General features: G+C 46.9%; 1 protein-coding gene across 1 annotated transcript in view; it reads right to left on the reverse strand.

Moving 5' to 3' along the window:
• PODXL2 (podocalyxin like 2) overlaps nucleotides 1–7,688 on the reverse strand; it is a 40,504-nt gene extending 32,816 nt beyond the window's left edge. The window contains exons 1-2 of the mRNA XM_053897257.1: nucleotides 7,556–7,688; nucleotides 1,919–2,197 (exon numbers count right to left, since the gene is read on the reverse strand). Of these exons, the coding sequence (XP_053753232.1) occupies nucleotides 1,919–2,197; nucleotides 7,556–7,625 (349 nt within the window). The 5' untranslated portion in view covers nucleotides 7,626–7,688. The remainder of the gene's footprint in view (nucleotides 1–1,918; nucleotides 2,198–7,555) is intronic.
• Between the last annotated feature and the right edge of the window lie 8,486 nt (nucleotides 7,689–16,174).

Below are 16,174 nucleotides of genomic sequence, written 5' to 3' on the forward strand. Positions count from 1 at the left end.
CTGACTGGGAAATACTGAACAAAAGCCTGTGGAAAGATTCCCATCCTTTGTGTCAGACATGCTCCACCCCCTCCAGATCCCCTCTCTATCCTTCTCTACCCCATGAATTACATCAACAGGCCATGTCCTTGCTTCCTGACCAGACTCCTCAACAGAGGCAGGGGAAGAAGGAATGACAGGGCCCCTGGCAGAAGATGGAAAGAGAAGGGGTGGGTTATTTACTTTCCTGGTTTCACCCCTGCTGGGTCACTGCTCTTGTCAGGATTACTTGCTCTCCACCACACTCTATCTATCCCTCCTGGCTGCTTTCATCCATCCCTCCCTCTGTCCCTTAGGGTGTACGGGCGCTGAGTGCCCCACTGCCACTAGCCCTGGGTTCTTGTTGCTGGCCTATCCCTTGCCCACACCTTCCTAAGTCCCTTGTTCTATAAGTAAACCCTCCCTGGATTATCTCAGTTTGACTGTGTCTTCTATTTCTCCGTGGGATGCTGATACATCCCACCCAGGAAATACATCTTTACACCTAGCAATTTTATTCTAGAATTGTATTATGAGGAAATAATCAAAAAACTGCAAAAACATATAATAACAGTGTTAGCAACATTAAACTGTTAACAACCTAAATATTCAACGAGAGAGAGCTGGTTTTATATATAAAATGATCCACATGATGAAATACTGTGTAGTCATTAAAAACCAGGTTAAAAAGGAATACTTAATGATGTGGAAATACACTTGTGAAATATTTTAAATGAAAACGGGATTCCAATGTGGCACATAAAAGTGACTACAAGGTTGTATCCCAAAGTATTAATAGTCATTCTCTTTGAGTTGTGAGGTCATGGATGAATTATTATTTTCTTCTTTGCAGTTGTCATGTTTTCTACCATCTCCGTGTATTCTTTTTATAATTAGAGAACATAAATCCAAAATACTATATACTCTCAAAAGAAAGATTAGGACTAAATTCTGCAACACCCCACCCCCATGTGCATGCACACACACACTCTGCCAGGGCAACATTTAAAAACGGGCTTCTGCTGGGTGCCTGGGTGGCCCAGCCAGTTAAACGTCTGACTCCTGATTTCAGCTCAGGTCATGATCTCCCGGTTTATGGGCTCAAGCCCCATGCTGGGCTCCACGCTGACAGCACAGAGCCCGCTTGGGTTGCCCCCTTTCCTCTCTGCTCCTCCACCACTCATTCTCTCTCTCTCAAAATGAATAAACTTAAGAAAAAAAAAAAAGAAAAAAAGAATGAGCACAGCTGCCAAAGCCACAAGCATGAAGACACACATCTGTATCCAGTCCCTAACTGCAGACATTCCTGCTCACTGCCAGGCCTCAGGCTCGCTTTGGCCCGCACACGGTCATCAGCCATGCTCTATAAACCCCAGAAACAGCTCTGGTGCATGACTGAGAGAAAGGCAGTTACAGTGCCTTGATCAAGGGTCCGAGAGACCTCAGGAAGGGCGCGGGAACCTTCGACAGAGATGATACAGCACAGCAGGGCAACAAACAAAACCCTAGACCTTGGAAAGACCTAGGCTTGGACCATGACTGAGCATACGAACAGGTGTACGACCTCAGGCATGCTTTTAGCTCCTCTGAGCCACAGTTCTCTCATGTCTAAATGGGGAGAAGGTTTCGCTCATGGGCTGTAAGCGTTCTAGAGTTATGTGAACACAGAACATGGGCTCCCTAAACAGCAGCAAAGGTTAAAAAGAAAAGAGCCTCTTGGATCAGTAAAGCATTCAGAGCCCCAGAGACTGCGCCTCTGTACAGGAGGGCAGCAGCATGGTAAAAGCTGGCGGGAGAGACAAGAGATGTGATTTGAACAAGGAAATGGTCCTCTGGCGTTCTGCCTGACGGCCTCAGTCCCAGCTGCAGTCAGCACATACTCTTAGGTGAGGAAAGCTACCTGCAGTGGGTCCCAGGTCCAGGCTGGAGTCATTCAGCTCCTCCTCTTCTTCCCAGAAGTACTGTGGCGGCTGCAGGATGCGGGACTCTTCACTCTCTTCGCTGGGGAAGCCCGAGCCAGGGGCCCCCAGGCCAGCTCCCAGCCCCATGGCCTCACTGGGTTCCTCCGAGTCCAGCGGCTCCAGGCCCGTGGGTGGCAGGAGGTCCAGCAAGGAGGTGGAGGTGAGGCCCTCGGGGCCAGGCTCATCGGACCCAGCTGTGCATGTGCCCAGGGACGCTCCTGCACAGACACGGAAGCCAGATGGTTGTGAGAGGCCGGAAAGGTCAGACTGGCGAAGGTCACCCTGGAAAGAACCTAGGGGTGGTGGGGGGGAGGGGACACTCTTGACACCCAGGGGCTGCCAGAGGCTGCTGTTCTCACTCCACGAAGGCCAAACTGCCCAGCCCTCCCTGTGAAGGGGCGAAGGAGAGACCAAGGGAGGTGGGCAGGACAGAGTGAGGTTCATCTGGCTCAGCACCCACTGGGCATTTGCTCACTCAGAAACTGCTCCCAGTGCCCACCTTCCTCACAACTGGGCTGGGTGCTCAGGGCACAGATGCAGTGAAGGACAGGTCCCTGCTTGTAAGGACTCTGTGTGCACACTGTTCCCCAGGCTTCCATCCTAAGCTGAACAGTTTCCAAAACTGCATTAGGAACGTGATTTGTATTTCAGCAGTACGATCTCCTGAACAGTCTTTAAGAACCACATGAGATCGCAGTTCAAACTCATGCAGTGTCGATAATAACATATTTGTTTAGAATCTTGGAGGATCCCTCTTTCCTAACCTATAACACAAATGAACAAACAAAACCCAGTAAATTAAAGGGTATCTTTTCTTCTTCTCTCTCACTCCCGCTCACTAAGAATAGGAAGACAGCCCTATTTGCCAGTTTCACAACTTAATTACACAAATATTACTAACTCGCTATATGTCTTCTGGAAAGTTGCTTAAAACCTCTCTGTCTCCTCATCCGAAAATTAAGCAAGGTGGGTGAAATGACCTCTACATTTTCTGTTCCAAGACTAACGTTCAGTGATGTAGGGAAGAGATACGTCCCGCTACCCCTGTTGTGCACTGGGCCCTGGCTTGAGTAGCTCATGGAAATTTTTTGTGATGTTTTTAATAAAAAATGAGAGCTAACACTATTGTGCTAAATGCTTTGCAAGCGTCATCTGAACTTGGATCCTTACAACCACCTTATGAAGCAGTCACAAGCCCTAAGCTTGGCATCCAGAGCACGGTGGAGACTGCATGGTACGCATGGTCGGACAGCATGGGACCGTGAATGCAACATTTAGTCGTAAGGAAAGCCCTCCGAGTGAACGGGGCTTAACACAGTTAAGAAGTATGCAGGAGAGGGTCAACAGATCCTGAAATGGAACACAGAAGGATGCCCTGCAGAGAGAGCTTGGGCCAAGCAAGCAGGTTTGCGTCCTGGCTTCACTGAGCCACTCTGGGTAAGCTACTTCTCCACCAGGGGCCCCGGTTTCCTCATCTGTAAAGCAAGGACAAAAATTCCACAGCTTCCCGGGAGGCAGGGACCTCAAATGAGGTAAGCTCCCTATAGACCGGGCTCCAACGAACAGGCTGTATTCCATAAATGTAAGTAATATTATCCTACCTACTGGGACGTTCTTGGCCAGGAAAAGAGAATATTCGAGAGGCAATGGTCAGTATCTTCAAATATATTAAAATACAAAGTTGATGTGAATATGAATAATACAGACCACAGTTATTCTATGCGACTTCAGAGGAAAACTCAGGACTGATGAGTGGAAACCTGGGATGGCATCTAAGCCTCAAAGAGCTTTTAATCAGCAGCAGGTAATGCCTGGGGCCACCTGTGCCCACCACCCAGCTCCTGCTCCCGCTTCCAGCCTCTGCTTGTGAGAAGCGCTCCCCAGCCATTCCCAGACTAGGCCAGGCACCTTCCTTGTACCATAGCCTCTGAACCAATTTCTGCACTTTTCTCACCAAACCATAACAGGCCATCTTACAGCCTCCTTCCCTCACGCGGCGTGCCCCATGTCTGATTCCACTTGGTCAACCCCACTGACTGGGGCCCCGTGACGCTAAGGTCAGAGAGCTAGTTAATAGAAGAGCTGTAATTAGCTGGTCTCTCCCCTCAAACATGACCACTGCGTGGAAAGCGTAGTCTAAGTTTTACATACGATACCAGCAGGTACGACAGCCCCGTTCTGCAGAGGTGGTACCCCCCAAGACTGGGGGAACCAGATGTGATCAACTTACCCAGAAAAACCTCACACAGTCCATGAAGGAAAAATGTCAATTGATGAGAAACGTTTGCAATAATGACATAAAAATTTCACGGATCCCCAGGGCCCCTGAGCAGCCAATCTCTGAAAAGGCCATTGGCTGAAAATCTTTATCTATATATACCAGCATCTAGCAGGTGTGTGGGGAAAGACGCTTTGTCAGCCTTTATTGAAAGGCGCAAACTGGTTTTCTTCAGGAATTCTTGGAATTTTATCCTCCATAAAACCACTGGAGGATCAAATTTGCATTGCCTCTTTGACACCTGAGAGTTGCCTCTCTCAGAGCTGACCCGTGGCATGAAGGGAGCAAAGTCACTCCCTCCTAGACCTTGGTCCGGCTCTGCAGAGCAGCGTGGACCTTGAGAAAACGAATATGCCCTCTCAAGGAAAGGCTGACCAGCAGTCCCGATGATGTCTCACCTCTGCTGACCAAATACCGCCTAGTCAGTGAAGCTCTCTGCACAGAGGATGAGGTGAGTTCCTCCATCCTCCAAACCTCTCCCCTCCACCTGGCAGGCAGAGAAGCCACCGTCTCCCTCCACCTTCTCTCCCCCTCCCTCCTCCTCTTCCTTTCCAACCATCTAATAGGAACTAACAGAGATTTTGTTAATCTTGCTGAAAAGCTGTGTGTGAAAAAAGGGATCTGGGTTTTCATCCCTTTTCCAGCACACAGTTCCGTTTTCTTGAAGCTATTTTTCCCCTGTGATGATTATTTTTTCTTTATATAGACCTTGATATGTTCAAAAGCCTTGGCCACGGGTGATTACTTAAGTAATTGCGAGAGGTTACTTATTTTCAAACTTGCCCCCGAAAATAGTAGCTGAGACTCAAGCATTCTCTGTATAATTGCTTTTGCACTTGATAATTAATCTGCTTTAATTGAAGACTCCATCTGATTTGGAAGTTCAGAATTACACTCTTTGTGACTTTCTTTTTTTTCCTTTAGCACCTAAAATGTTCTGTTACTTCATGACTCCCAACAGAGAGAGAGGGAGAGAAAAAGAAGGCACATGAAAAGGATTCGGGGACCAGCCTCAAAGAATTGAAAATCTGACCCAAACTCAGAAAAAGAGGCGAGTGAAGCAGGCTTACATCTCAGGGGGTGAAAAAAACAAGGCCTTACTAATCCCCGTGTTTTATCTCCCCTGCAATCTGCTTCTGATCCAAACATCCTTTTCTGATGTCTACCATCAGCTACACCCCCACCCTTTCCCTCATCAGCAGCTTTGAAGTACAGATCTGCCTAAGCCCTTGCCAGACACCAATACGGGGAGCCTCCCAGCAGCACCTGCCACACGGCCCCCACACCCTTGAGCGTCAGCTACAACAGAAATCGTCTAGCACAATCACCCTGCCACACATGCACATTCCTATGTGTGTCTGGATGTGTCTGAGAAGCAAAGCTGAAGAGTTCTCAAAGGCTTTCTATAGAAAGGTGTAGAAGAACGAGACATACTGCTGAACACACACGTCTCCAAAAGGGAGGCGACAACGTACATCACATGCATCATGAAGTGTGCACAGGAGGGAGCAGGTGGGAGGCGAGTAGGAGTGGAGCTGCCCATAGTAATCCATGGCCAGCCACAGCTGGGCATGGGTCCTGACCCACCGTGCCTGCCAGCTCTGGTGTGGCTGTCGCACAAAGAAACAGCAGGCTAATCAATATGTAATTTATTTCTTGAGTCTCACCTCTTCCAAAGAAGGTTTAAGGTATGCAAACACAGACACGGGTGCGTGAGCGTCTGAGACACGATCTGATGGACGCATTTCTGTGCACACCCCTTTGGTCCTTAGCTATCCCTGGACTGATGGTGGCGAAAAACTACCCTCACTGACTAACCCTTCCGGGGGCATGCTCGGAGCGGGAGGCCCCTTTCTGCTCCTAGTCATTTTCCCTGGGATTCTGTCACCGTGGGCCATGGCAATGGCCCATCTCACTGCCAAGCAGACTGTTCTCCCTCCTCGGGCAGAGACCCTTTACAGCCTCTCCTTCACTCCCACAGATCCTCGCATGTGCCTGTGTCTTTGTGGGTTAACTGCACGGGAGGTGACTCAGTAGCCAGTGTCCCAGGCAAACTCCCATGTCACACGCACACATGTCAATACGCCTGTGTGTCCCTCAGAAGTGGAGTCAGCCAAGGCTATCTGATAAGTGAGCCCGTACACACATACACACACGTGTGCACACACACTCATTCCAGTACGCCTCTCCACCAACCCTGATTAACAGTCACCCCTTAATACGTACTCATGGCTGTGTCCGCCACATGAAGAAGGTGTTCGGTCCTGTCCCTATTTGACCCACCCTTGCGGACAGCACTTCTCCCCCACCCCTCATTCAGCGGTGGTGGCCTGTCTCATCGGCTGCCACATGCCTGTGCCCACCCGCCATGCACACACCTGAATCCCACGTCTGCCACTCAGAGGCCGTCCAGTAGGTTCTGTCACGGGCACATGCATTTCACACCTGCCCCCCACATTTCACCTGTCATCACCCACACACATCCCAATGCCCTTGCGCACCGCTGAACGGGAACTACATCTCAAAAGGTCTCTCACGCGCACCCCTGCGCGGCAGCAGCGCAGGAGCTATCCAGCAGTGTCGCTGTCACAAGCAGACCTGGTTGCTGTCATACGTGTTTTTGTTTTTTGTTTTTTGTGTTTTTTGGTCAGCTCCTAATAAAGTTGCCCCGCACAGTCTAGACAGGCTTTGACAATGACACACCCCCCCTTCTGTCCGGCAGCACCACACGCGCGTAAACACACCCCCCTCATTGTCGCAGCAGCTGTGTGTACGGCTGTTTGGCACTTTCCCCCTCGCGGCCGCAAGACATCCGCGCCCCACGCCCACTGTGGTGGCCTCAGGGACCCTGTAAATGCCGTGTCTCCCTGTGTGGCTGTCGTCCAGCTGGCGGCCAGGGTCCGCCCTCCTCTCGCCAGTGCTCCCACCATCCCCAAGCCCCCCCCCCCCAACAGAGCCCCCAGAGAGCGCGTGCAGGCGCGCCCTCCATCCACCACACTCCTCGTGCCTCCCCTGCGTGCGTGTGTGTGTGTGTGTGTGCCCACACGCACGCCCCCGCGCCGGGGAACCGCTCTCACACGAGGCACACGCGGTGGCCCCCCGCGCCCCCCCGCCCCGCGCCCCGGGAGCGCGCGTGTCGCGGACGGCGTAGCAGCCCAGCCGAGCCCCGCGCTCCCGCGCCTCGCGCTCCGGCCCCTTTGTTGGCTGCCCGGGAGCTGTCCAGCACCGCGGCCCGCCGCCGCCGCCGCCGCCGCCCGCCCCGGCCCCGCCACCGCCCGCCCGCGCGGCGCGCACTCACCCCCGGCCAGCAGCAGCAGCAGCGGCGGCAGCAGCGGCGGCAGCCGGACAGCCCGCAGCAGCCTGCCCATGGTGCAGCCGTCGCCGCCCGCAGCCGCAGCGGCGCGGCGCCTCGGCCGGCGTCAGGGGCCGCGCGGGCGGCGGCGGCGGCGCGCGCCCGCCCCATTGGCCCGCGTGGCCGTCACTCACCCCCGGCCCCGCCCGGCCGCGTGCCGCGGGCGCGCCCCCGCGGAGACGAGGCGGGCGCGCGGGCGGCCGCCCCTCCGCGCGGTCCCCCGGCGCCCGGTCGGCCAATCAGCGCCGCGGGTGCCTGGAGAGGCGGGGCCGCGACCGTGACCTCCCGGAGTCCGGCCTCGCACCTCTAGCCTTCGAGAGCGGAGGCCACCTGCCTGGGGCCCGGTGTTGGAGGAGGGCGCGCCCGCACCACCTAGTCATCCATTGGATGGAAACCTTTCCTGCGCGCCCAGGAGGCAGCGGGTGGTCACCTGCATGGAATGCCACTGTTCAGAGAAGCCAGGAACGACCCCTGACCCTGTTGATGTGAAGAGTATCTTTAATCCTGCATCAACAGGTTGAACATCAAGAGGTTGAATGGGACTCTAGGAGGAGTGGGGTCAGGGAAATCTTCTCAGGGGCCCTTGAGCTGGGCAAGCCCTGATGGCCAAGGCAAGAGAAAGACTAGTCAAAGGCCCCGGGACAGGAGCGAACCAAAAATGGGACTTAGAGCCAGGCAGTCTAGTGCTTTCAAAATGGCTCAGAGACCTTAAGCCAAACTCTTCTCTCCTCTGGGCCCTGGTTGCTTCATCTGTTATATATGCGCTTTCCGTTATTAGGGCAGCGTTTTTTAACTTCCTGTTGAATATTTCGTCCTTTTTGGTAATTAAAGTTCTTTCATGTGCCAAGCACCATGGTAGTGAACAAGACAGCCACAACCCATATTCTCAGAGCTTAGTCTAGTGAAGGTCTGTTAAGGTCTGTTAAGGTCTAGTAAGGTCTGTTAAGACCTATAAGGGGCTATGAGAGAGTATGGAAGGGAACTTTTACACGTGACTTCCTGAAGAAACATTTAAGCTAGCACCTGGACGGATGAAGGGGTATTAGGTTGGGTTAGGAAGGAAGTCTTCCAAGAAGAAAGAAAGGTGCATTGGCAATTCCTGAGCTGGAATGGAGCTCAGCCTCTTTAAGGAACAGAGCAAAGTCCTGACCCTTTCAGAATTACTGCAATTTAAACAGCTGCAGCAGTGATAATTATGTGGAGTTTTACTTTATATATAGCATATTTGGAAAACATTGCTTTCAATAAAATAAATTATTATATTGAACCTGCTTTTTCAAATTATATTCTCATCACGCTATCCAGGGGTAGATCACTAGGTATTGTAGATGATCTCAAAGGACTCTTCCAGGACTACCTACTTAGGGGAAATAAGAGTTGGGGTGAAGGGGGATAGGGTGGGAATGGGTCCCAAGCAAAGAACATGGGCAAAATGTAGCATGGTGTGGTAATACATGGCATATCATATTTAGGGGAATGATGAATTTCAAGATTAGCCTGGGGGCAGGAGACAAGGTTAGAAAGAGGACTTAGGAGCTAAATACCTTAATTAATCTTTGGTTAATTTGTACAAAGTAGTAAGCCCTTATATTACAAATGAGGAAGTGAAACACAAGGAGAAAGTGATGGTCTAAGAACATAATGAAAAGCAGTACCACAAAATTAGAACCTTTAGGTAAAGTTATTCTTATTTAATTAACAGAACTACATCATTTTGTTTAGCCTGCGGTCAATGTAAACTCCACAGGCCATTGGAGTCTAAGGACACTATGGGTTCCAGAAAAGTAGGTGAAGATGTGGTAGTAAAAGATCTTGACCAGTGTCTCTATGAAAGTACAAACTAAAGGAGACCTATTTTGGGGCACCTGGGTGGCTCAGTCAGTTAAGCATCTGACTTTGGCTCAGGTCATGATCTCACGGTTCATGGGTTCGAGCCCCATGTCGGGCTCTGTGCTGACAGCTCAGAGCCTGGAGCCTGCTTTGGATTCTGGGTCTCCCTTTCTCTCTGCTCCTCCCCCACTCGTGCTCTGTCTCTCTCTCTCAAAAACAAATAAACATTAAAAAAAAATTTTTTTAAAGGAGACCTATTTTATAACAGTTCACACAAAAAGCCCACAAATAGGTAATGGCTACAAAGTGTAAAGCAATTTGGGACTTAAAATGAGTAGTGTCCAGAACAAGGAAGTTAATGGTCCTGTTATTCTGAACTGCGTGAACTTCATTAACATTCTATTTTTTATAGTAACCTTTTTCTTTTTAGGAAGGACCAAGTAACAGAGGAGAAATCCAGGAAGATGTCATGAAAAACAACTATTACAGCTGAGAGTATCTGACTTAGGAAAGAAAAGACTAGGGTGCATCTAGACCCATCATCTATCTCCTTCTATCTGGCCAGTCTCCTCCACTTGGGCTCACCATTGTATTATCTGTCTCCTTTTCAAGGACTTCCATTTTAGGGTATCTCTTTTCTGACGGTGTCAGTCTTTTTTCCTCTGGATCATTTTCATTAGATACAAACATGATCCAGAACCTCTCACCTAAAAGAAGGAGGAGCAGGAGGAGGAGGGGGAAGAGGGTGGGAGGAGGAAGAGGGAAGGGGGGAGGAGGCAGAGGAGGGAAGGGGTAAGAAGGGGGAGGAGGAGGAGGGAAAGGGGAGGAGGGGGAAGAGGGAAGGGGGAGGAGGAGGACGAGAAGGAGGAGGAGGAAGAGAAGAAAAAAGAAAAAATTGGGGGATATGAAATCATGCTACTGGTACACTGACTACATGTCCCTGTTTTCCCCTTCTGCTCATGATTCCTAGACATGATAGGAAAGATACACATATACACATGGGTCCAAATGGGCACTGGAAAAGAAGATGGGATCAGCTGGTGTTCTCAAATGAGGAGGAGTTACTTGAAAGATAAAAAGCAAATGAGATATAATTGACGGAGGGAACCACAGTCTAAAATGCATACCTGTCTAAATAATCTTAGGTTAAAGAGTGAATCACAATATCAATTTTAGTCTATTTAGAAATTAATGACAATGTGAGAACACTGCATATCAAGATCCATAGAATATAGCCAACAATTCACAGAAGAGTTTTTATAGCTACAAACGCATTTATTAGGGGTGGGGGGGAAACCACAGGTTAAATGTAAATGAACTAAGCATTCAATTTAAAAAGCTTTAAACTATACACACATAACATACATGAATCAATAAATTTCTATTGTTGTTAAAATAACAATAAAAATCCAGAACTGATTGCTAAAAGCCTGTTATTTGAAACGATAAATGAAACAGTCAAACCTTTAGTATAAGATAGAAAAGAAAGACATTAGTAAATACCATTAGGAATGAAAAAGAGAACAAAACTAGACATAAGATTTTTAAACTACAGGCAAAACTTGACCTATATCAATAAAATTTAAAATGCAGTTGAAATGAATACTTTTAAGGAATACACAAATTACTGAAACTGATTCAAATAGTAGAAAAGCTAAATAAACAGTGGAGAAAATTAAAAGACAGTAAAATCAACCCTTAAAAGAGACATTAAGTCCCCTTCGGAATGAATGTATCCTGTCAAACCTTCAATGTATAAACTCTTCTAAGCAAGGTTAGAAAGTGTTCCAATTCACTTTATGAGGCTAGTGTAACCCCACTGCCAAAACAACTAAGAATAATACAAATAGAAAAAAATCCCCAGTCAATCTTCCTGAATACAGATGCAACTTTCATAAAGAAAATATGAGCAAGCTGCTAATGAGCAATGTACTAAAAATATAATTGACCATGATTAAATACGACTTAACACAGGGACATAAGATTGGTTGAGTATTAGCAAAAGTCACTAATTCAACTCCCTGCATTAAGAGTCAAGAAAAACAAATCTCGAGAGATGCCCCCACAGGGGCATGTGATGAGACTTAAAACCTACTCCTTTTAAAAGGAACAAAAACTTCAGAGGTAAATAAGAAACAGAAGGAAACTTCTTTAATTCAATAAAGGATATCTCTCAGAAACCTACAGCAATCACCAAACTTAAGGAAGAAACATTAGAGGCATTCCCTCGGGCTCCGTGCTGACAGCTCAGAGCCTGGAGCCTGCCTCAGATTCTGTCTTCCTCTCTCTCTGACCCTCCCCCACTCATGCTCTGTCTCTCTCTTTCTCTCAGAAATAAATAAAAGTTAAAAAAAAGATTAGAGGCATTCCCATGTAAGTGAGGAACAAGAGAAGGATAATCATTTCCAACACAAATATTGAATATTTTGTAAGAGACAATGCAATAAGGCTGCTGACACTCTGACTTTAGCTCAGTGAGATCCATGTCAGACTTCTGACCTCCAAAATTGAGATAATAAATGTGTGTTATTTGAAGCCACTGAGTTTGCAGTAATTTGTTACAATAGCAACAGGAAACTAATACGAGTGGCAATGAAATTAAGAAAACAATTCCATTTACAACAGCATCAAGAATAAAATACTTGGGAACAAGTAAGTACAAAACTTGCTCTGAAAACGACAAATGAAAGACACCGAAGACCTAAATAAATGCAAAGACATTCCATTTTCATGGCTAAGAAGACCCAGATGGTTAAAATGGCAATCCTCAAATTAATCTACAGATTGAACACAATCTCCCTCAAAATTCCAGTTTGCTTCCTTGTAGAAACTGACAAGATGATCCTAAAGTTCATGTGGAAACTCAAAGGGTCCAGAATAACCAAAACAGTCTTGAGAAAGAAAAACAAAGTTGGCACTGGCACCAGGATAATTATATCCTTGGATAAAATTGAGAGTTCAGAAATAAACCCTCACATTATGGCCAATTGATTTTTGATAAGTGCAAAAGCAATTCAATGGAGAAAGAACAGTCTCCAGAAAATCATGCTGGGACATAGGGATATCCACGTGAAAAAGAATAAGATTCGCCTCCTCCCCCACACCACACACAAAAATCTAACTCCAAATAGATCAAAGACCTACATGTAGGAGCTAAAACTATACAACTCTTAGAAGACGACACAGCAATATATTTTCATGACCTTGGATTAGGCAGTGGCTTCCGAGATGACCCCAAAAGCACAAGCAACAAAAGATCTATACACTGGAAATCAAGAAAATGAAAAACTTCTGTGCTTCAAAGGATATCACCAAGGAAAGGAAAACAACCCACAGAATAGGGGAAAAAAAACAAAAAAACACAAACATTTGTGTTTGTCACATTTGGAAGTCACACATCTGATAAGGGATTTGTGTCTAGAATATATAAAGAACTCTTATAATTCATAATTCAGTAATAAGGAGACAAACCAATTAAAAACAAGCAAGCATCTGAAGAGATAGGTCTCCAGAGAAGATCTACAAATGGCCAATAAGCACACAAAAAGATGCTTAACCTCACTGGCCTCAGGAAAATGTAAATCAGAATCACGAGAATCCGTGCACTTCACCTGCACGGAAATGGCTAAAATCAAAGAGAAAGGCAACTCACATTCCGTGGGATGTGGACATCAAAACCCTCATGCCCTAATGATGGGAATGCACATGGTGCAGCGGCTTTGGAAAATAGGCTGTTTCCTTTCCAAAAGACTAAAACAGAGTTGGGGTGGCTGGGTGGCTCAGTTGGTTGAGCGTCTGACTCTTTGATTTCGGCTCAAGTCATGATCTCGTGGTTCGTGGGTTAGAGCCCTACACCGGGCTCTGCGCTGACAGCATGCAGCCTGCTTGGGATTCTGTCTCCCTCTCTCTCTGCCCCTCCCCACCTTGTTTCTCTCTCTCTCTCTCAAAATAAACAAACATTTGGGGGAAAAAAGATTAAAACAGAGTTGCCAATGACCCAGCAATTCCTGTCCTAGGTACTATCCAAGAGAACAGAAAACATGTGTCCATATAAAACTTGTTACAGGATTGTTAACGGTAGCATGACTCATAATTGGTAAGGTGGAGCCAACCCAAATGCTCGACTAATGAGCAGATAAAATAATAAAATAAATAAATAAATAAAATATTAATGAGCAGATAAATAACAACGCAATGTTATTCAGCCATAAAAAGGAATAAAGTGCTGACACAGGCTATGACAGGGATGGAACATAAAAACATTAGAGTGGAAGTGGCCCATCACAAAAGACCATGTTAAGATTCCATTTATATGAAATGTCCAGAAGAGTCATACCATAGACACAGAGAGTAGGCTTGTCTTTCCCCAGGGCTAGGGAGTGGGGGTGAACAGGAGGGGAGTAACTGTTAACAGGTATGGGTGTTTGGGGGGGGGGGGGTGATGAAAATGTTCTAAAATTGATTTTGATGATGGTTATACAATTCTAAATGTTAAAACCATTGGATTGTACATTTTAAAATCATATGGTATGTAAATTCTATCTCAATCCGTTATTTAAAAAAAACACAAGAACATAGAAGCAGACGTTTCATATAATTTCTTTTATAGAATTTTTTAAGTTTATTTATTTGGTGGCGGCGGAGGGGGGGAGCAGGGAGAACCAGAAAGGAAGAGAGAGAATCAATCCCAAACAGGCTCCGCACTGTCAGCACAAAGCCCATCGTAGGGCTCAATCCCACGAACTGAGCCGTGAAATCATGACCTGAGTTGAAATCAAGAGTCGGCTGTTTAATTGACTGAGACACCCAGGTGACCCATACATTTTGTATTATTTTTAACACACATATATACATAAACAGTACATAGTATCAGTATACTTTTAAATTTCACACATATGGGATCCTCTGGCATTTTATTTTTTCACTCAGTTATCTTTCCAATTAATCCATTAGTAAACTCTCATTGCACAAATACAAACTTTAATCGTCCTGTTATAAAATACATAAACACGGGGTGCCTGGGTGGCTCAGTCAGTTGAGCATCCCATCTGCGGCTCAGCTCATGATCTCATAGCACATGAGTTCAAGCCCCATGGCGGGCTCTGTGCTGACAGCTCAGAGCCTGGAGCCTGCTTCCGATTCTGTGTCTCCCACTTTCTCTGCCCCACCCCCACTCGTGCTGTCTCTCTCGCTCTCTCAAAAACAAACATTAAAAAAAATTTTTTTTAAATACATAAACACGACAGGAAAAGCGTTCCCTTGATCCCATATGCCTTGTCAGCTGCCCATTTCCATGCTCCCCCTTCAGAGCCAAACTTCTCAAGACTTTTCCAGATATACAACTTGTATTCCTTATCGCTAACCTGCCCTTTATTCTACAAACAGAGCGGTGCATTGAAACTGCTCCTCAAGGTGAACAGCAAGCCTCCGCCTTACCACAAATACCCTATTTCCACTTAAGATGCAGGTTGGAAACAATCCCCCAGCATCTCTAAGCTGCGATGTGTTACGGTTGACGGCATCTAATCTTTCTAAACGTTAGCATTTTTGTCTTAGCAGCACGTACAATAATGGTGATTTTTATAATAGATGGCATCTTAGATGCAATGAAACTTGGTTATGGGGGACAGGCCTGTCATTTTACCCAAACTTACAGCTATGTTGGCCCCAACTGACCTCAACCCTCTTCAACTGCTTTCTTCTGGCTTCCATAACCACCCTTCCTCTCATTTTCCTCCCGCCTTCTGCCCACTCTGAAGTGTCCTTTGCTGGTTCAGATAATGGGCCCTTGAGTCTCCTTGGGTGCTCGTGTCTTGCTGCGCTCTGCTGGGTGATTACGCCTGGCCCCATGGTGACAGCTGTCAGATGATTACAGCTCCTGCCGGAACATCTATCAGCAGTCCAGGCTCAAGTCAGCCTGCGAAGTTCACAGTTACCTGGATGTCTACAACACGTTCCTAGCCAACATGCCAACAGTGAAGCTCCTGGTTCTCCACTAAACCTCTACCTGTTTCTCAAGCTAGAAACGCTTTCTTCTTTTCTCCCACTCCCACTTCTTATGCATCCCTGAGTCTTATCAAACCTACCTGCAAAATCCGTCTAGACTGCATCCACCTCCCCCCATCCCCTAGTTCAGACCACTGCCATCCACAGACAGCGCCAGAGCCTTCTATGACACTAATTCTTCTTCCTTTCTCCCTGTAGGAGTCAACAGTGGCCAGGAGCCCCCTGTAAAATACACCGTGTTAGTCTCCTGCTCACCACCCCTCAAGGGCTGGCTACCCCAGCCAGACTCGAGCCCTTATTAGGCCTGTGTGGTACTGTCCTGTAATGTTATAGAAATATACAGTACAGCACGGTGACTCTAGTTAACTGTGCTGTCTTATGCATTTAATTGTTGCTAAGAGAGTAAAAAGAGACCTTAAAATTTCTCATCACAAGAAAAAATAATTTTTGTAGCCATGTGGGGTGATGGATGTTAACTAGATTTATTGTGATCACTCTGCAATATGCACAAATTATCAAATCATTATGCTGCACGTCTGAAATGAATAGAACGTGGTATGTCAATTATATCTCCATGAAAAAAATTTAGATCCCTAATCTGGGTTTCTATAGAACACAACTATGTATAGTGTATATATTTTATCTTCTTCCCCAGCCCTGGTCAGAGAGCTTAATGTCTTTGTCATCCCCTAAGTGACAAAAGAGCATCTTGTTCTAATATTTGGGTTT

The sequence above is a fragment of the Panthera pardus genome, unplaced genomic scaffold, assembly GCF_024362965.1.
Source record: "Panthera pardus isolate Hobbes unplaced genomic scaffold, ASM2436296v1 HiC_scaffold_8, whole genome shotgun sequence".
NCBI lineage: Eukaryota > Metazoa > Chordata > Mammalia > Carnivora > Felidae > Panthera > Panthera pardus.